Source organism: Falco peregrinus, chromosome 2 (genome assembly GCF_023634155.1).
Source record: "Falco peregrinus isolate bFalPer1 chromosome 2, bFalPer1.pri, whole genome shotgun sequence".
In the NCBI taxonomy this organism is placed as follows: domain Eukaryota; kingdom Metazoa; phylum Chordata; class Aves; order Falconiformes; family Falconidae; genus Falco; species Falco peregrinus.
This window is the reverse complement of record NC_073722.1, coordinates 118,176,604-118,196,172: the sequence shown is the minus strand read 5'-3', so window position 1 is coordinate 118,196,172 and position 19,569 is coordinate 118,176,604. Positions and strand designations below refer to the sequence as shown.

Below are 19,569 nucleotides of genomic sequence, written 5' to 3'. Positions count from 1 at the left end.
TGGACAATTCCAGCATTCCTTGCTTGAGTGATGTATGATGGCTTTCTCCAGCCCTGGGGCTGGGAGTCCTCCCTGTGGGCATCATGACCAGGTCCATATGGCTCGACTGGGGTGGTTGAGCTATCCTCCGGGTGGGCTTTCCTTGTGCCCAGTGGTCCAGGCTGGCACCTCATCCCAATTCCTCACACCTTTATGCCCACTTGATGGCTGAGGTGTTTCCCAGATCTTCACCAAGTATTACATAACATCCAAAAAACCATGCTGTGCTCTGATTATTATGTGCCTGTGGAACTCCAGGACCAGCTGTGAGGTCTGGATGAGTTCAAGCACATCCCTGCCTGGACCCAAGCAGTACGAACACAGCCGTGCACCACCACCTATTCCTGCCGGAGCACGCTGAGTTGTGTGGTCTGTATTTCCACTGGAGCTCTGCTTGGCTTCCCCCAGCCTTCATCCCAGCCTCTTGGCTCCTTTGGTGCCCGGGTGAGGATAAATGCAGTGCTCAGCCCTGGTTAATGCCGTAGGTGCTGCTTAGAAAAAAAAGCGCCAGTTTCACTTTGGTTCCCGATACAGATCCCAGGCGTGGTCATTACTTTGAACATGATGAGGCCCGGGGGAGAGGAGGAGCGGCTGCTCTGATGAGTAAGAAAGGAAAGCAGCTCTTGAATTTTTCCATTATGTTTAAGGCAGTGAAAATGCTTGGATGAAGCGCAGGCTCCCTCTTCTGGATACACACAGTGCCCCTTTGTGTTGGGAATAAAACAGCAGAGCAGGCTGGCTGGCTGGCCCTCGGAGAGCCGTGACCTCGGCGTAAATCCCAGGTGGAAGGGCTGGGCAGGCCCTACTGCCACGAGAAAGCAGCATCTCCGGACGTGGGATGTCCCTCTGCAGGTGGAGCTGTGCTAGCAGTCCCAAAAGCACGTGCGGGCATGGAGGGTGCGAGGACTGGAGGGGTTTGGTGTGTCCGGAAGGGCCATCTGCTCACGCTAGAGAAGACGTGCTTGCAGGGTGGTGGGGGGTGAAGTGGATGGTGTCTGTGTGGGTGTGTGGGTGTCCATGCGTGTGCTTGAGTGGCTGCAGCCCTCAGAGCTGCGCCGAAAGCCATCAGAGAAGGTGCTTTGTGTGAGCCTACCTGCCTGTGTTAGACACCAGGGACTTGCTCAGGCTCCTTGGCCCTGGTGTCCCACTGTCCTGCCCAGGGCACTGCTGCTCTGTCCCTTCTTTTCCCAGATTTGGTCCATGCTTGACATGTCAGCCACCTCAGCTAGAAGGACAAGAAGAAAAGGAGGGGCAGCAAACTGTGTGTGCCTCATTTCTTTCTGTGCCTCTGGGAAGAAAGTTTCCTCTAGTGGCTGACCATGGGGGCAGTTCCCTCCCTCGGCCAGACAGGAGCACAGCCTGCTGGGTAGACCTGGCGGCAATCCCGCGTGCGCTCAGTCAGATTATTCGGAGAGGAGAGGGGAGAGCCCGCCTGGGTTCCAAGGAAAGCAGGTTCCTCAGCAGATTCAGAACGGGCTGAGAACCCACCTGCTAACCACTAACAGTTTCTGATGGACTGATGACAGGTGATTTGCCTTAGGCTGCTGCAGGTTTTGGAGAAGATAAGAAGAGGGAGCTTCATTACCAGGCCCACCAGGTATTTGCAGAACTGGTTTAAAAGCCGTCCAGTTTGTGACCACCTCTAATCCCACTGACTCGGGTGGCATGCTGAATCTCAGTGCTTCCCCAGAAACATGACCTGGGAGTGCTGCTCCATGTGATCAAGTGCGTGCACCCTGGCCAGCTGAAGATACTTTAAGAGGAAAAAAAAAAAAACCAAAACATGGAGAACATGCAGTGGGTGCATGGTGAGAAGCTGTAGCTCGATCTTCTGCATAGTGCAGACCACAGCCGTTCTCCTGGTTCCCAGTGACAGGAGCCTGTGTTTCTTTCTCTTTTTTTTTTCCCTCTGCACCTGGGTTTGAGCTAGAAAAGCAGGAGGGAAGCAGGTAAGGAAAGAGGACAGAAAGATTCAGATCCTGGGATTCCACCTCACAGTGATTTCCTGAAGATGTTTGAATCTGACCTCAGTTTTGAGAGGTTGGTGGAAAAACCATCTTGAAATCCAGGCAACTCCTACTGCCTGCAGGAAAGCCAGTGCAACTGAAGCCACCTTTTTGATGGGATCACTGCCACCAACGTGTGATCGGTAGGGGCACTTCCAGCGAGGGGTGGGCAGAGCCAGGTCTTCACATGGTGCTGACTGAGGTTGGCACCAGGAAGCGGGGTTACTGGAATGGGAGAGGTTCAGGCATCCCTGGAGAACTTGTTTTCTTACCTGACAATCGCTGTAGGAAGGAGATGCTCTGTGGCCTCTCCCGAGGTCCCATGCTTTTGTAGCTTCGAAGCCCAGGAAACGTGGTGCTGCTGCTTGTACGAGGCCACAGCCTTGTGCTAGGTTAGCAAAAGGGGTCTCGGGGCTTATCAGGCCTGTCTGAACTAGTCCCAGCCTCCCTGGAGCTTTGCTTTTAGGCTGTTGAGATATAACAGCAATTATCTAATGACAAGATGAGCATTACTTGCTTTGTTTTAGCTCTTCTAGGATTGTATGATGTCCCACATTGCTTTGTATACATTTTGTAACTAGTGGCAAGTAATACCAAGTGGTTCCTCTGGGTATAGATACCTGTCTACGCCTCTATAGTAGAAGGCACTGTAGAGGACTACAGGCAGCGGATGACAGCAGGGGCCTGAAGGAACAGGCACAGGGTGATGCCAGAGGCCCCAGGGCTATAAACACCTCATCGGTGGCCAGTCACCAGTCATCAGAGGAATGTAATTTGGGAGGTAGCGTAAAACCAGCCTTAAACAAAGAGACCAAAGAACAAGCCTCTGACATATGTAAATGACACCAAGTACTGTAAATTCAGGTGTGCTGTGGAGTTAGGTGCCAAGGAAGAATGAGCATGTTTGCAAAGGTGTAAAAATTACCCCGGTTTTCTACAGCGGATTGTAGAGTGAGGAGGAAAGACCCAGCCACACCTGTGCCTTGGCTCTGGCAAAGCCTGAGGCTGCCGATGGCCATGGCACCCCGCACCCTCCTCCAGGCTGAAGCCCCAGAGAGGCAGCAAAGGGTGAGCAGAGCCCCCAGGAAAGGGGGTAGCACCAGGGGGTCTGTCAGCATTGATTTTAATTGTACCTAACACCAACGATTAGTGTCATTGTAGCTGGATTCAAACTAGTTTTTTTGGTTCAAGTCTTAAGACATTAATGAAGCGAACCATAAATTCATGGATTTGTAGAAAAGCATGTTTCCTTTGGCATACAACAAGACTTGTGTAAGAAATTGATAGGAATACATGGAGCTTAGTCCCTGACTTGCGTGCAATGAGTTGGTATAAGTTTGAAGGTGGGAGTGCTGTGATTAAAAAAAAAAATAAAATAAAAATAAAAAGGTATTGCTAGGAAGGCCATCTTGTCCTCCTGTTGGTAAGCCAAGATGTGCAGATGACAGCTTCGGTGATCTCAACCCCCCCCGCCCCGGCCATACAGCTGTATCATTGCCAGTGCTCCAGGGTGAACAAGTGTCTGGGCTTTAAAATAAGCCATCAGCTACGCTGAAGCCTCCTGAGAACCTCAGCGCATCCTGCACAGCCGTAAGTCCTTCCTTGTGGCTTACTTTTAGGTGTTGCAGGTATGGGGGTGACAGCATGTCAAGGGGTGCAGGGGGGTCCATGCATGGGCAGGGATTGGCCCTGATCCCCCCCCCGCCTCCCCCAAGTGAGTTTGTGTGAAAGGGGGGTAGAGGCTTTGGGGGAACTGGCCGGGGATGAGAAGAGGGGTCTGGATGGGTGCCAGAGAGGGTCCTGTGCTGATAAGCAGGTACGAGGGCTACACACACTGGTGGGGGGAGCGGCGGGGGCTCTGCGCGGGTGCCAGGGCTGCCGGTGCGCAGGACGAGAGGGCTGGGCTGTGGGCTGCTGGGCTGTGGGCTGCTGTGGGCACCGAGGTGGCACTGGGGAGCAGCGAGGGGTGCTGGTGTGCTGTCAGTGACAGGGCGACGGAAGGCGCTGGTAGCTGTGGTGCTGGGCTCTGGGTTCCCCCCACGCTGAAGGGGTCTGTGATGGGCACATGGAAGCTCCTGCCCCCACCGCCTCCTCACCCCACACCCTAGGGTGGAGGGTATCCCCGCTGAGCCCAGAAGGGCTGAGAAACAGATGTTTCCCCACGAGACTGGGGAGGGAAACGGTGCCTAAAATCCCTTGGGACTTGGGCAGGGTGCCAACCACCGCCTTTGAGAGGGACACTGGCCCCTCTAAGGAGCTGGGGTTTGCAGAACAAAGCAAAACCAGAGCTGACAGAAGAAAAAGCCTTCAGAAACAGGAGACTTTGGCTAGCTTGATTAGAAATCTTCTGGGAGGAACTTGTTGCTGTGAAAGAAATGCTTCTGCTCTTGCAGGACTGTAGCTGTCCCAGGGCACAGAGCTGATCGCGACAGTCACAGCAGGGACGGCTGTGGCTGCCCCAGCTGGTGAAATCAAACAGCAAACTGTGAGCAGACAGGGTGGCAAGACAAGGGTTTTAATAATGAAGGTGTTGCTGGTAACATAGGTAAGGAAATGTGCTTGCTTACAAGTTTGAAGCTGACAGCATCCCTTTAAATAAGGAAATATATTTGCTGAGAGGAAAAAGTTACCTGGAAAGCCCTGTACAATAACGCAGTGTAGTAGCTAACACTACTCTGTTTCAAGTGCTATTAATATTCTCCATGGACCGGCTTCAAAAAATGTCTCACTTAGAAAAAGAAATTCTCTTAAAAAACCCCAACAAAACGCAACCTGTGATTGTCTATCCTAGCAGTGCACAGTGACCATTTGTACAATAGAAAAGTGGTGCTTTAAATAGTGACTTGAAAGCTACTGCCACGTGCTTTATACAGCATGCAACAACGCCATGAGCTGGAGACACAGCAGGGGCTGCGGAGCCTCCTCTGCCAGCTCCAGCACCCCTGGGGCAGTGTCCCATGGGAGCCCCGGGGCTCCCGTCGGGCTCCTCCCCGGCTGCTGCATCTCCGTGTGCTGTCCTTCCAGTAACACAAATATTAAATACGCTCAGTCTGTAAATAGTTTAACAATCTTTGTCAGCAACAATATTTACTTTGGCAAAACCAGAATTTCAAAGAAGTAGACGTGTCCGTCAAACAGTCTGCAGCAAGTTCTTTGGTGGAAGCCAAGAAGTGAAGCAGAGGCTCCTTTTCGCCAGAGCCTGAGGAAGTATATTGCACAGAGACTCGTAGGAGAAATGCTGGTGTCTTCAAATGGGAGGCATCACTGCAGGAGAGCATCCATCTCTGCCGGCTTTAGGAGAACTAGCTCCTCCAGGCCCAGTGATTCACAGCTGTTCTCCAGATGGCCTTGCTCTGGGCTGAGTGAACAGTGATGCTGGAGTAAACTCGGGAAGAAGGGGAGGAATGGGAAGAAGGACGGAGAGAGGGATGGATGGCAGAGGAGTGGAGGCAACAAAAGCAGACGCTTGTACAAAACTGCAGCCACGCAAGGACCCACTCAGCCCTGCTCCACATTGCCGAGTGTCCATTTCTGGCTCCCCCTGCTCCCAGATCATGCAAGGAGGTAGAGACCCATCCTGATGTCTGGCTGTGCAGAGGACAGCCCCTCCAAAGCCTGTCTGTGTTTTCCATACCACTTGCTCCTCCCTTGGACCAAAACACATTACACATCTCTTCATCTGTACCATACTAGCTGGGATGTGGCAGGTCCACTGGGATGCCACATGCCTGTGGTACCTGCACCTGCAGCCTGAGCAGCTGCCTCCAGTGTCCAGAGCTCTCTGCTCCAAGGTCACAGGCTTCAGCCTGATGCAGTTCAGACTGCAGCTGGGATGGCTCCTGGGCTTTCAACCCCCAGGCACCATGAGGACATGACAAGGTGGCACCACGAACATGGTGGTCTCCATCTTTCATCCACCTGGAGCAGAGCTGTGCGGGGACTGGGCAACGCAGCTTCAAGGGCAAGGGGAAGGAAGCAAGGTGAGCCTGGCTGTACGGAGAAGTGTGCTTGCTGCCCTGGCTGGGCAGAGCCTCCCTGCTCCCACCCTCCTGGCCTGGGCATGGCCAAGGTGAGCCAGGATTGCCTGAAGGGCTGGATGGGCAGGAGGAGAGCAGAGGAAAGGGCAGCAATGGGCTCTCCTCTCCATGATTTCCCGTTGCTGCCCAGGTGAGGTCTCCTCACCCCACAGTTTCACCATGAGCTGCTCCAGTTCTCGTGAGAGTGACTGCTGAAACCGGGGGTGGGGGGGAAGGATCAAAGAAGCAAAACTCAGTTCTTGTCAATCTAAAAAAGTGTTGTTAAAGGCACTGGTGTCCTCTGTGGGGACCTGTAGATGGAGGAAAACCAAAGTACCAGAGCTGTTGTGCTGTTAATTTGCAGTAACTAGAAATTCAAACAAGTTTATACGCTGGGAAAATTACTCCAGTTTCCCCTGGATGGGGCACGTTAGTGCTGCGTCTTCTCCGGCACGACAGAAACACTGTGCTGGCTGCTGCAGGCTCATAGTACGCTGCCTCCACCAGCCTCCCTTTCACCACTGCTGCAGGTGCAGGTCCATGCTGGTGTTTAGGTTGAGATCGGTAACATCTAGGAAATCGATGTTGAAGATGCTGGGAGCTGCAGGAGTGAGCGAGCCAAAGCCAGTGGCAGAGCTGGGGGGGGTGAGGTCCAGCCACTCCATTGTTTCCCACGGAGACTCAGTGAAACTCATTTGTAAACCGGAGCCGTCGGCAGGGGAAGGGGAGAGCTGGGTTTCCATGGGCGAGAGGGGAGTCTGTAAAATCTCCTGGGAGGTGAGCAGTTCATCTGCGGCTTTGCCAGAGAACCCCTCCATCATCCCTTCGAAGTGGGACTCTTCTCCCATCTTCAGCAGGGCGATTTCACTGACCCTCCCCAGGGGGCTGTGGGCGTTCAGCAGGACCTCGAGGTGGGCATCGCTGCTGCCCGGACAGTGCTCAAAGGAGAGCTGGGCTGAGGAGACCTGCTCAAATGGGGTGGATGACTTCGGGAGCGAGGTGCTGGAGTTCCCTGTAGACAGCGTTATCTGAGGTACTTTCTGGAGGCAGGACCGATCTTCCTTGGCATTGGCTGGCATTTCTGTCAACAAATGAGAGGGGTTTGAGGTGCTCTGGCAGTGCCCACCACTGCTGGGCACAGAGGCACCACCACATCCCCCAGCTGGGCTCTTGGGTATGCCTGCAGGGACCCGCTCCCCACTCAACCCCCTTGGCATCGCTCACCCACCCTCCCTGTGGGACGCCTCGCACGTTCTTCCTGTCTGACTTCTGCTCCTCTGGGTTTGGACACAGTCCCTAGGGCACAAGCACTGGCAGCTGTCCCCATGGGGCTGGGCAGGCGTTGTGCATGGGCAAGGGCACAGGCAGCACTTTGCACACGGGAGGGCACCAGCAGTGCTCTACGCAGGAGATGGCACTGGCAGCACTGGGAACGGCGGGGGATACTGGGGGGTCTGCATGGGGAGGGTGCTGGCAGTGCTGTGCACAGGGCTGTTGCCCCGTCATCCCTTCTCTCTGCAGTCTGCATAGGTGACAACCAAGCCCTGACCACCCCACCAGGTCTGCACATGCAGGAGCAGGCTCCAGGAGGGCCAATATGCTTTTGAATTCAGTTTCAGTGGCTGCTGGCACAGGGAGGGCAAATGAAAGCTGCACTCAACTCAGCTTTGCTGGGGTGCACAGAGTGCACTGAGCCCCACGGACTGACGCTGGCTTGGAGGGGAAGCCCTGGAGGGGAACAGGGAAGCAGTGCGTACCTCCGCTCTCAATCAGCACGTCCAGGAGCTCGTCCATCTGCTGACTTCGTGTCATCTGCTGCAGCAAACGACAAAGAGGAGAGTAGAGGGCGTTAGGAGGAGAGTCCCTCCAGCCACAAGCCAGGTAGGTGGCTCTAGACCCCACAGATGGCTTTCTCCCGTGCAGGAGAAGTGCTGCACCAACGCGGGGCTGGCAGCGGCATTCAGGTGAGCACTGCAAGGACCCGGGACAAGCATGGTGAATCCGGGGAGCACGGTGCCAGGTTCCCCCCGCCCTGCCACTGACCCTCTGCTCAGTGGCCACCACACACTGCCTTTTCCCAAGGCCACCAGGACACACTGACTTTTTGGACCTAGCGCCTTGCACTGGCACGTGCCTCCTTGCACTCCCTGCAGCTCCCTTGAGGCATCATCATCATCCTCCGCTCCCTGACCAGAGACGCCTCCCTACCAGCCAGCATAAGCCCTTTTTTTATCACTGCCAACAGCATCACTGTATTCCTAAAGGCACCATCATGACCAGCACTGAGGCTGCTGACAGACTCTCATGGGTGAGGGGTTTATGGGTGATGAAGACAGTCTTCCCCGTGGGAACAGCACTCCAGGATAAGGCTAAGGGATGCAGATGGCACCAAGCAGGGCACTTTGCTAATGGGCTAAGTAGAGAAGATGAGGTTTCCTGGTGACTTGGGAATGCTCAAGAGTCTGTCTGTTTCTCACATAGCCCTGAGCACTCCAAAGAAGAGTATACTGAGGTCCTGGGGTATTTGTGTGGGATGTCAGGACCCCAGGGTGGACTGGCACATTTCACCAGCACAAAAGATGCTATCCCATCCAGCATGGTGTCCGAGTGCTTTGTGGCAATCATCCAGCAACTAATTCTTTAAGAAAAGCCCATTCCTTATGGGAAGAGGTCTGTCCTACCCAGAGACCCCATAACGGGTTGTAACTCCTGCGTATGAGTTACATTAACCACAGAAGAATACCCTGCGCAGACCTAGCCCTATAGAAAATAAAAATCATGCAGTTACCTGCTTTACTGCATCCTCATAAGGTGGAGGCTGCTTTACCTCTGAGAGGGCTGGGCTTGACTTACAAAAACTTGGGGATGGAATAGAAAACTTTTGACCTGCCTGCGTAGCCATCTGCATGGGGGAAATACAGGGAGACGGAGTCAATGCACAGGGAGGCACGGCGGGAGGCCCAGCTCTCTTTCACCCCTGTTGAAGCCACTGTGGTGCCAGGGAGACTAATGATTTTCTGAGTCAAATCAGCTCAGGTAAAGTGCCTGGCCTCCTGGCAGGAGAGAGGGCGGTGAACGAGCTCTGTCGGGCTGGCTGTGCGATGTGGGGCCAGGCTGACCCCCGGCTGCTGCCAGAGCACAGGCACGATGCCGCGGAGCATCCTGGTGCTCGGTCCAGCTGTGACCATGCAGAGCCAGCGGAAGAGGGAAAGGGGCGCAGGTGGCTGGCGGCAGCCGGCTGGTGATGAAGCGCTTCCCCGGCTGCCTCCTAGCCCCTCTGCTGGGGAGCCTCGCCGTCATCACCTGTCCAGGAGCATCTCACAGAGCCCAGGCCAGGGAAGACCGCTCAAAAGAGTCGCTGCCCGGTCAGCACGTAGGCTTTCTCTGTGCCTGTGCCAAACACCTGTATATATCAGTGCCAGCTTTTTGCCACTCCCCCTTCTAGGAGGGACCTCGTCTGAAGGTCCACTGCCTGCCAGCTGCTGTCCCTGTTGACTTTAGACCTTTGCACGCCTTTCCTCACTGCCTGGCTGCAGCTGCCTCACCCCATAAGAGCCAGCACCAGGGAACCAGCGTGGCCCTGGCAGGCAGGTTGGATCCGGAAGCGGATCCAGGGCAGCGGTGAGGCCACTCAGCCTGGCTGTACACATCCTGGCCACGTTTCTGCGGACATCGGCTGGGAGGAACCCTCTACTGCTTTTGTGTGTTGGCAGCGTGTGCTCCTCTCCAAGCTTTTGTACCTGTCCAGACGGCTGAGTGAGAAATGGTGGATGGTGAAGAGACAACTCTCTGCTGTGCTGGTTGCCTGATGGGGAGGCACAAGCTCCATCTGACTGCAGACCCCAGTTGCAAGCCCTAGGCTACCTTCTCAAGAAAGGGCTTGCCGTAAGACCAGGATAACTGCCCTCCTTCGACCCAGTGATCAAAATCCCTCACACACTCTTAGGAGCTGCAATGGCTCAGCGAGATGCTGAAAAACCCTGCAACACTGCGACAGGGCTCTCCCGGGGTGTAGGAATGGAGCCAGTGCTCTCCCAGGGGCTGGGGGGGTTTGTGCTGGTGCTTTCCTGCTGTGGACAGAGCCGTGCCAGGGCTCCATGGGGCAGGGGGAGCTGTGCCAGGGCTTCCCCACAGTGCAGAGAGCCGTGCCAGCGCTCCACGGGCAGGAGGAGCTGTGCCAGGGCCTCCCCCTGAGGGGAGAGGCAGCTGGGTTAGGGCTCTGTTATGTGCCAGTGCTCCCCAGGGGCAGGGGGAGCTGTGCCAGGACACCCCCAGGGGCAGGGGGAGCTGTGCCAGTGCTTAACCAGGGGCAGGGGGAGCTGTGCCAGTGCTCCATGGGGAAGAGGATGCTCTGCCAAGACTCTTCCAGGACACAGGGAGCTTTGCCAGTGCTCACCCAGGGGCAGAGAGAGCTGCGCTGGGGTCCCCTGGGGAAGAGGGGAGCTGTGCCGGGGCTCCGTGTGGCATGGGAGCTGCCCCCCCAGAGCAACTGGGTGCAGTGGTGGCAGGGTTCCCCAGGACATGCCCTCCAAAGGACCCTGCGGTGCCATCAGCTTCCAACCCACTGGCCATCGAGGACACTCCCTGCCTTTCCAGGCAGCCCCACATGCTGCCACGGCCCCCGGGTACCCACCCTGGGCACCAGCAGTTCTGGTCTGATAGGAAAGGCCTCAGACTGGGATGTTTGACTGACTGCCCACAGACATCAGTGCGTTCACCACCGCGATGCTGTCTGGGGTGCTCTCCACTTACCGATCCCGTGCGAAGGCAACTGTTGGTCTGCGGGGACCCGCTGCGCCCTTCTGCCTGCGAGCTGGGGGACACCGAGAGGAGATAGTGGCTGTTGGGGGACGGCGGCAGGCTGATGTGCTGGGGGCTCTTTGCAGCCCCAAGTGGAGAGTGCTGGGGGGAGCACTGCGGGCTCAGGAATGTCGAGGAGGTGATGGTGCTTTGCCCTGCAGGCTCCAAGCAGTGGCTATTTACAATGTGAGGCAGCTGCGGCACCCCACAGTTACTTAACTTATCCGAGCTGCTGGCCTGGCCTTTCAAGGCAGTTTGTTTGGATGCAAATGGACAGCTGGCCACTGCATTTTCTTGCTTGATGGGGACACCAAAGAAATGCTGAGCAGGCCCCTGCTTCTCCTCAAGGCCATTGCTTCTCTTTCGCTTCTGAAGCTGCATCCGTAGCTCTTCCACCTGTCTTTGCTCTTGCTGCAGCTTCCATGTCAGTTCATTGATGACCTTCTGCTTCTCCACCAGCATCTTGTCTTTCTCTGTGTCAATCCCTTCCAGCTCCAGCTGGATGCTCCCTCCATTCATGCTGCTCATGAGGCTTTCTTCAGCACTGCCATGAACCGGAGATGGCTGGAGACCAAACTGTGGAGAAGACATGGGCCCGTCGTTGAATGTGTCAGGCAAAGAGCCACTCACAGAGAGGTCGGAGGAGGCTGGAGAGATGGGTGGGGTGGAGCTGGTGCTGCCAAAGTGATAGAAGCCATTTGATAACATGCTGGTGGAGGACTGCGACTGGTAACTCGACAGGGTGCTTGTTGGAGTGACTGGGAAGGTGACAGTGGTAATCTCACTGAAGTTTGGCACCGTGTTGCTGCCACACTCCTGGAAGGGCCGCAGCCGTTCCATCAGTGCTGTTTTGGTACCTGACACAGGCAAGCCTCGTATTCGGAGCTGCTGCCTCAGTTCTGACACCTAGAAGGAAAGTGACCAACAATCAGTCCCAGTGGCAGATGAGCCCTTTAGAAAACCAAAGTTTCTAAACTTTGTCTCAGATCACAGGCTCCCAGCTTCCTGCTTTAAGGCTCCAACCTCCCAGGTACTCACTGTCTCAGCTGCAGCCACCAGAGTCCCCATGCACGGCCCTGAGCACCGCACATCCTGCAGGATCTTCACCCTTCCCAGCAGGAACACCTTCCTTCTTCCTCCAGGAACTGAGGCTGCTCTCCACGAAGCAGCAGTGGTCCCTGGGCCATAGAGGTAACCCAGGATTCCCTTCCTAGCAGTAGGTTTCTACACGAGCAGAGGATTTTCACACAGACCAGGAACTAGCTGCTGGCATCCTTTAGCTCAGAGAATGCGAGCGCATACCTTGGAGACACACACTTCGTGTTCAGGCATCTGCACATGGTTCAGGCATCTGAGCTGGGGCATTGCTATGGCCAAACTCATGTTATTTCTACCTGATCTTATTTCTTCCTCTAATAATGAGTATTGCCCCCAGGTCTCTGCTCCTAAAAGAACTTGACCTTCCCCATGGCTGAGGCTCCATTAGCAAAGTATGAATGAACTGTTAATGCGAGCGATTCTCCCTTATGCCCTGCCTGTCTTGCCTACACGAGACTTAGGTACTGTTCAAGGCAGTGCTCGCAGCCGCAGGCTCCGGGAGATACCTGCCTGTGCAGAGCTGAGCTGGGCTGGCTGCGATGGCCACTGAGAAGCTGAGTCACTCAGTGCAGCCCATGCTGACCTCAATGCTTCTGGCTGGTCTGCTAGCAGCATCCGTGATGTCCACCAGAAAACCACAGAAGGTATGGAGCCATGAGCTGCAGGAGCAGCAGCACAGAGCATCCTTTAGTTCTTGACCTGATGCCTTGCCTGCAGCCATGTCACATTATACCTAAGGTTTGCTGGTGCATGCTCTGGAGCAATGCACCCACAACAGCACCTGCAGAGCCGCAAAGCCATGTTTTCAGCTGCCACTGCTGCGCCCACCTCCCGACCCAGTGTGATGTACTCCTGGGTTTGCTCACAGCGCGGTGGCTCTGGGTTGCTGATCCGTAACACGCGGTCGCTCCCAGGTAGCTCAGGCTGCGGCACCACACCGCACGCTTCAGGGGTAGCAAAGCACCTTCAGGCTATAAGGTTCTGCTCCTGTGGTGACAAAGTTTGCACTCACTTTCAGATCATCCAGGTTAGACGGCAGAGGGCCTGGCTTGATAGATGAGACACAAGTCTGGCCTGAAAAGGTGGTTTTCACAGGAGAAAGAGGGGTGTTGTTGACAGAAGTTGATGAAGAATTTGAACTTTTGACCATTTGCTCATTTGATTGCCTGAAATAACAAAGGAAATTTGGGGTAACTTCTCTGTCCCCCTGGGGTCTCTGCGCCCAGCATACCATCTCTTTGCTCCCTTGGGGCTGCTATCTCCTGTGTGAAGGACTCCAGCCCCAAGGAAAGCCAGGCTGGGCTAGAAGGAGATTGCTGGTGATCCACCAGCAGGCGCCAGGTGCCCCAGCCAGTGTGCAAAGCCAGAACGGCTTTGCAGGAGGAGTGCTGCTCCCAAGCTTTTACATTTTATTTGCACGCGTCTGTCCCCCTTGCACTGGCACACACGGGTACGGCAGGGGAAAGTTCGGAGAGAGAGACAGGACTAAACACTGCTATTGGCACATTGCCACTCACTTTAGCTGGCCCTGGTGCATCCCTGGGTAGCTGAAATGTTGCTGCTGCTGCTGCTGTTGCTGCTGCTGCTGGCTGAGGATCTGGAGCTGCAGAAAGAGCTGCTGCTGCTGGAGGAGCCTGGCATATGCAGAGTCCATGGGTGGAGGGGACTTCTCTGCCTTCTGGTCTGGAGGGATATACTGGTGATACTTCAGCTTCTTCACCTTAGGCTTGGTGTCCTTGGGCTTTTTGTGACGGTTCTTGCTGTCACTGGATGATTTGGACTGTTGGTCCAAGAAGGAAAGGAATTAGCTGGGAGAAGAGCTCCTGCCACCCCCGTGAGAGCTCAGAGGCCTGGGACAGGGCAAGGGCAGCTCCTGCCAGCACCTTGACACTCCAGCTCCAAGAGTTGCTGAGCCTGCATGTGGGGGGCTCCCTCAGGGCCACATCCCAGCTCAGCTGTGCTGGAGAACACAGAAGATGGACAATGACCCTCTTTGCCTCGAAGGTATTTCAGTGTTGCCTTGTATCTCCTTCTTGCTGCTAGCCCCAGGGGACGTTGCCAGTGCAGAACCTGAGCACTTGCCTCTAGCTATACCTTGTACTGTTACGAAATTAATCGAATTACAGTTTTTGACAAGGTTTGTCTTCCTGAATTGTTCCAAGCCTTTAAGGCTAAACCCCCGCACCTCCCACACACGGAGCGCAGCACACGGGTGCTTCAGGCTTGGATGCGGCCAGGTGCTCTGGGCTTGATCCCCCTCCTGGGCAGCCTGGTGGCACCAGCATTACCTTCACGGCAGAGGGCACCGGGAGGGTTGGGCTCTCCTGCCCCGCCGCCTGCTTGGGGCTGTCACACTGTCTGCCCTGTGCCGAGGCTGGCTCCGGTGCGTGGCTGTCGGCGCTGTGGGCGTGATCCTGCAAGGGAGAGGCGAGCCATGCCACAGGACAGGGGACGTGGGGCAGGTGCCAGGGGCTGGCCAGCCTGGATGGCCTCTGCCTGCAAGGGGCACCTGGTACCCCATTCCCCTGCCCCACGTTGTCCCCAGTTCATCCCAGATGCTGCAGTCCATCCCAGTCCCCCCAGGTCTATCCCAGCCCACTACCCCCACTCCCCCAGTCCTCTGTCACCCCCATCCATCCCAGTCCACCCCCATCTCCAAGCCTTCTCCATTCCAACTCAGCCCTGTTTCCTCACTCGCCCCCGTATGCCATTGCTCAGTGTCCTCCAGCCCAGCCCAGTCCCCCCAGCCTACCGCCGGCCAGCCCCAGTCCCTCTGTTCCAGTCCACCCCACCCCAGCCCACTTCAGTTCCTCCCAGTCTCCCAATCCATCCCAGTCCCTCCGGTCTGCCTCAGTCCCCCCCAGTCCATCCCATTGCCCCCAGTCACTCCAGCTGCCTCTGGTGCTGTCACCGGTCAGCAGAGACATGGTGGCCCGTGCAGCCCTGTGTCCCTCCACAGGGGGCCGTGGGACCCCCATGGCCATGAGGCATGTCCCTGGGTCTGGGTCTCCTGCCCCGTCCCCCAGGGAGGCAGGGGGCATTGGGCCCTACCTGGGGTGCCCCAGCTGGGGTGGCAGGGGCTGGTTCCAGGGCCTTGGTGCCTGTCACCGGCTCGGTGGAGCCCAGGGAGTCCTCGCTCCTGGCCTGCTCCGGGGACAGCCCGTCGTTGCTGCTGTCCTCCTCGAAGGCAAAGGCATCAGCCGGCTTGGGGAAGCTGACCTGGGTGCCTGCCAGGGAAGAAGGGGCAGCGATCAGCGTCTTGCACTGAGCAGGGAGACGACTGTGGCAGTGGGAAGGATAGGGTGGGTGAGCCTCATGGGGTGCCACCATGCCTGTGCCCACCTCCTCCAGACCTGGACATGGTGCCCTGGGAGCTCTGCTGCCCACCCCGTCCACAGCCAGGCACGGGGCAGCACCCGGCTGTGCCCCATGGCCGCGGCTGGTGGGAGAGGGGCAGCATCTGCTCCCGGCCAGTGCCACGGCCGCGCTGCTCAGCAGAGGGGGCGAGGGGGAGCCCGGCCCCCGGGGCAGGAGGTTTCTCGCAGGCAGGTGGGGCTGGAATAGGGAGACAGGCGTTGGAGCCACCCCCTCCATCAGCAGAGCGCCCCGACCACAAGTGGTTCTCAGTGGCAGAAATGAGGTTGAAAGGAACCCGAAGGGTGACCTGGCCACACGGTGTGAGAGCCAGCACCGGTGGACCTGGCTGCAGCCAAATGGCCCCGTCCCTGCCCAGGGCTTCCCCCGCACGACACGATTCCTGCCATTGCTTCCCTGACATGGCTTCTCCCCCCTGCAGAGCTCCTGGCACGATGGGCAAAAGCTCTTGACTCCCAGCTTTTGCTGATAAAGTGCTGAAAAAAAGCCCAAAAGGTCTCATGTGAGCCTCGGGAGGGCTGCAGGTGGGGGGCAGAGGAAGGAGCAGCGTGGCTGTGCTCATAATCTCCTCGTGCTCATGTCTGGCATTTGTCAGGCAGCCTGGCACACCGATAGCGAGGTGACAAAGGGGGAAGTGGGAAGGGCCCGGGGTCAAGCTTCCACCTGTCCCTGCCGCCGGTCTGGCAATGTGCACCTTCTCACCAACACGCACCCTCCGGCTCTGCCCCTGCCCCTATCAGGGAGATAGGCGTTATCTCCGCCTGCTCCGCGGGCACTGCCGGGGGACGAGGCAGGCGCCCTGGCTCCCTGCCCCGCACTGCTGCCCAGCCACCGTGGGGCTGGGGATACAAGAGCGACTGCGTCCTGTGGAGAGCCTCTCCTCCCTGCTGGCCAGGGCACGGGGCTCCTCTCACGGCCCTGGAGCAAGGCCTGTCCCCTCTCCGTCACAGCAGCACCCAACCCGGGTCTTCCCTTTGGAACAGCAACGCTGCAGGGTCCTCCACCTGGGCCGGTGGGAGCTGCTCCCCGTGACTGCAGCCAAGCGGGGCATCCTCCCTCGGGAAAAACGACACCGAGCAAGGGGGACTTGCGGATCTGCAAGACTGCTGGGTTGTCACTTAGCCAAAGCCGGGAGCCCAAGGGACCTTCAGGACACAGGGGCAGCCTGGAGCATGACAGGAATGTGCTGCATCCTGCTCCCTGATACCGGGGGCCCACGCGGGTGGGAACGCTGCCCTTATCTGTCCTGCTCTCGCCCAGCCAGGGGCTGGCCATGTTGTTTCATGATCCTGTGTCTCTGCTGTAATCTCAGGGAGAATGGTGTTTGCTCGGGGCTGTTTCTAATGCACTGGGTATTGTCCTCTCAAGCGAATTGGACAAAGTGATGACAAGGACCTGGTAAAAAAAGGTTCTTATATCACTGCTGAGCTATGCAGAGCACTGGCAGCCTCCTGTCACTGGGACGTTAGGGCTTTCTGTTGGGGTCTGGCACTTTCTGCTCACCCTGCCGGAGGTGATTAGAGGAACACGTCAGCTGAACTTTCCACTGTATAAACAGTTGAGATTCCAAGGTTAAAGTAAAATGATTTTAAACCCTGTCATCCTTCTGGTATTGCGAAAACAAAAGGCTTAACATTCAGAAGTGCCAGTGCTCATCTCTGCTCTGTGTTCAACCCTTTGCCCCAAACCCTGAGCACCACAAGATGCCTCTGACTCCAAAAACCCACTTGAGGATCCTTCAGCTTGCGGCTTTCTACTGCAGAAACCTGAGGGCTGGGATTGTGTTCCTGGTGCAGTTGCACCACCTCCTTCTCATGGCACCCAACAGTACCAAATAGCTCTGACCCTAATGTGCTGCGTGTTTCACCCTAAATGGGATAAAACTGGCTTACAGGACACATTTTTTTCGCCAGCAATGTGATAGAAGGTCATTGCGAAAGGGAGAAATTTAAAGCTGAGCAAATCATTTTAAGCCAGACTTTGTATTTTTAACAATTTTGTCCTGTAAATCTCCGTTTACCACAAGGTCCTGACAAGGCAGCTGGAGAGAAAGTCTGTGCAAACTTCAGGCACACTGGCTTAGCCTCCCAACCTCAGCTCCAGTGGATAAAGTCATGCTCAAACTGCCTCAAATGTTTATAAAGGGGGGGGGGGAGAGATTTTCCCCCCACTGTCCTGTACTTCGATAAGTGGCTGGGGAAATTTTCCTTGAACTCTTCTTAAAAATTCCTCTTGAGGCAGAGTCCTGGAACATTTCACCTTCACAGACGAGAGCTGCGAAATGCTGGCACGGAGCAGCTGCGGGGCCGGGCTGGAGAAGCCGCCGTACGTACACGGTGTGCGCCTCACAGCAGCAAAACCAAGAGCAGGAACGATTGCGGGGCAGGGCAGAATGTATCTGAGCCTGGAGTATTTCATGTCATTTTATCCTGGTTTCTGAGATGCAATGGAAGTCACAGCGCTTCCTGTTCCAATTCCCACTTTTGGCATTACTCCTGTCGTTCAAAGGCTCCTCCTGTCCCAGAGCCCTGCCACTGTCCCCAGCTTGCTCTGAGCCCCAGAACTGACACTTAACATGGGATTGTGCCAATGGACAGAATCCCATGAACTGAGGAAGCAGAAGCCACAGAACAAGCAGTTCCCAGGGGGCAGAGCATCTCTCTAGAGCCCTGAGGGCCAATTTGGACATGCAGGGATGGCCCCCAGGCTTCAGAAATACGGGCTGCTGTCCTGGCACTGCAGGATGCTGCTGGCGTTCCTGCTCTTTCTCTGCTTTTGGACCTCCTTGTCCTGGCACCAAGCCCTCGAAAAATCTAAGTCACCTTTTTCCTTTTTTGCTTTGTGTCAGCTGCCACACCAGCCTCCCTACGGCAGCAAGGGGGACATAACTGTGGAGGACCCTGCCTCCCTCCTCCAGCCGGGGGCAGGTGATAGAGGAAAACTAAGCTTAGGCATCAGCCAGGCACTGAGTAGGTAGGAGTGTACCCTGCTTTGGGGCGCAGGCTGCTCGCCATACTCCCCAGCAGTCTAGCACCCCAGGGATGCTTCCCCATCCCAGCAATGCATCCCACTAGCATCGGTGGAAAAAAAGAGACCCGCAGCCTCCCTGAACTGGAACCACTTCCCCTTCACCCACTGGGATGTAAAAGCTTGGCGGGGCACAAGTGGGAGAGTCCAGGCTGGCCTCACAACCTGACGTGCACCCAGGTCCTCTCCCACGCAAGGGAGGGAGGAATGTCCTGTCTCCAGCAGTAACGTTTACACATTTAAAGCCTTGGGGAGGGAAGGGGTTTAAGAAAGGAGTTCTGAGGACACATGGCTGAGCAGTTGTGATTGTTGCTTTAAGAAGGGGGGAGCTCTCTTTTCATAGGTCTGGATAAGACAGCACAGACTGTGCTGGACTGGGTTACTCACTGTGAAAATAATAAAATTTAAGCAATAAATGTAGCTCTTAAGTCCAGGCAGGCCACTTCCCACAGTCGCTGCAGTACATCCTCAACATTGCCAGCCCCTGCCCTGCGCCATGCACACCACACAACACGTACGTTCACTTCCACTACCTTTTATGGCCTCTTTCACAGCTGAGTCGACAGGAATAATATTCTTCTCCACCAGCTCCAAAGGACCCGGCCTGAGAGCAATCTTTTCATTGAGATCATCTGCCAGTCGGGCTCTTTTCAGCTTCATTTGAGTAGACTGAATGGACCCCTCTGCAGCTGAGTCTAAAAGGCCAAAAGGAAGGCATCAGTTCAGGACCTGGGGCATCTCTAAGCACAGTGCACAGCAGGAATATGCTTCCCCTTCAGCACAGTCTTTCTGGGCTGCAGCCAGCACCTAAGCATGGCTCAGTGCACAGCAGGAGCTGCTCTGGGGCTGGGAGGGAGGATGCTGGATTGGATAGGGCTGGTGGGGTTTGGGAAACGGGTCCTCCTCTGAGCCTTAGATCCAGCTTCTCCATTCCCAAGCAAGAGCCTCTGCCTACCAGCCTAGGCTTGCAAACTCAGCCTGCAGCTGCAGCATCCTCCCCAAAGCCCAGGAATGATCTGCAAAGGAAACTTCATCAAAAAGTTGTGACTAACATAAGGGCCAAAGCGGACTCCAGCTCCTGCCTACCAGGAGCCCATTGGCCCTTGTGACTAGTGCAGATGGATCCCTGCTTCTGGGGAACAGCTGGAGAAAATAAACATGAACAGCATTTGACAACTGGAGTAAATAGATTACACTGGCAAAAAAAA

At 56.0% G+C, this 19,569-nt stretch overlaps 1 protein-coding gene across 4 annotated transcripts in view; it reads right to left on the bottom strand.

Moving 5' to 3' along the window:
* Nucleotides 1-4,544: 4,544 nt before the first annotated feature.
* MYOCD (myocardin) overlaps nucleotides 4,545-19,569 on the bottom strand; it is a 102,819-nt gene continuing 87,794 nt past the window's right edge. For 3 of the 4 annotated variants that reach the window (XM_027784886.2, XM_005236205.3, XM_027784888.2), the window contains 8 exons: nucleotides 18,895-19,056; nucleotides 15,011-15,186; nucleotides 14,248-14,373; nucleotides 13,477-13,739; nucleotides 12,972-13,125; nucleotides 10,814-11,767; nucleotides 7,819-7,876; nucleotides 4,545-7,142 (listed from right to left, as the gene is read on the bottom strand). In XM_027784886.2, coding sequence (XP_027640687.2) covers nucleotides 6,577-7,142; nucleotides 7,819-7,876; nucleotides 10,814-11,767; nucleotides 12,972-13,125; nucleotides 13,477-13,739; nucleotides 14,248-14,373; nucleotides 15,011-15,186; nucleotides 18,895-19,056 — 2,459 coding nt within the window. In that variant the 3' untranslated portion in view covers nucleotides 4,545-6,576. The remainder of the gene's footprint in view (nucleotides 7,143-7,818; nucleotides 7,877-10,813; nucleotides 11,768-12,971; nucleotides 13,126-13,476; nucleotides 13,740-14,247; nucleotides 14,374-15,010; nucleotides 15,187-18,894; nucleotides 19,057-19,569) is intronic. The other variant, XM_055797714.1, reaches the window with a different exon arrangement.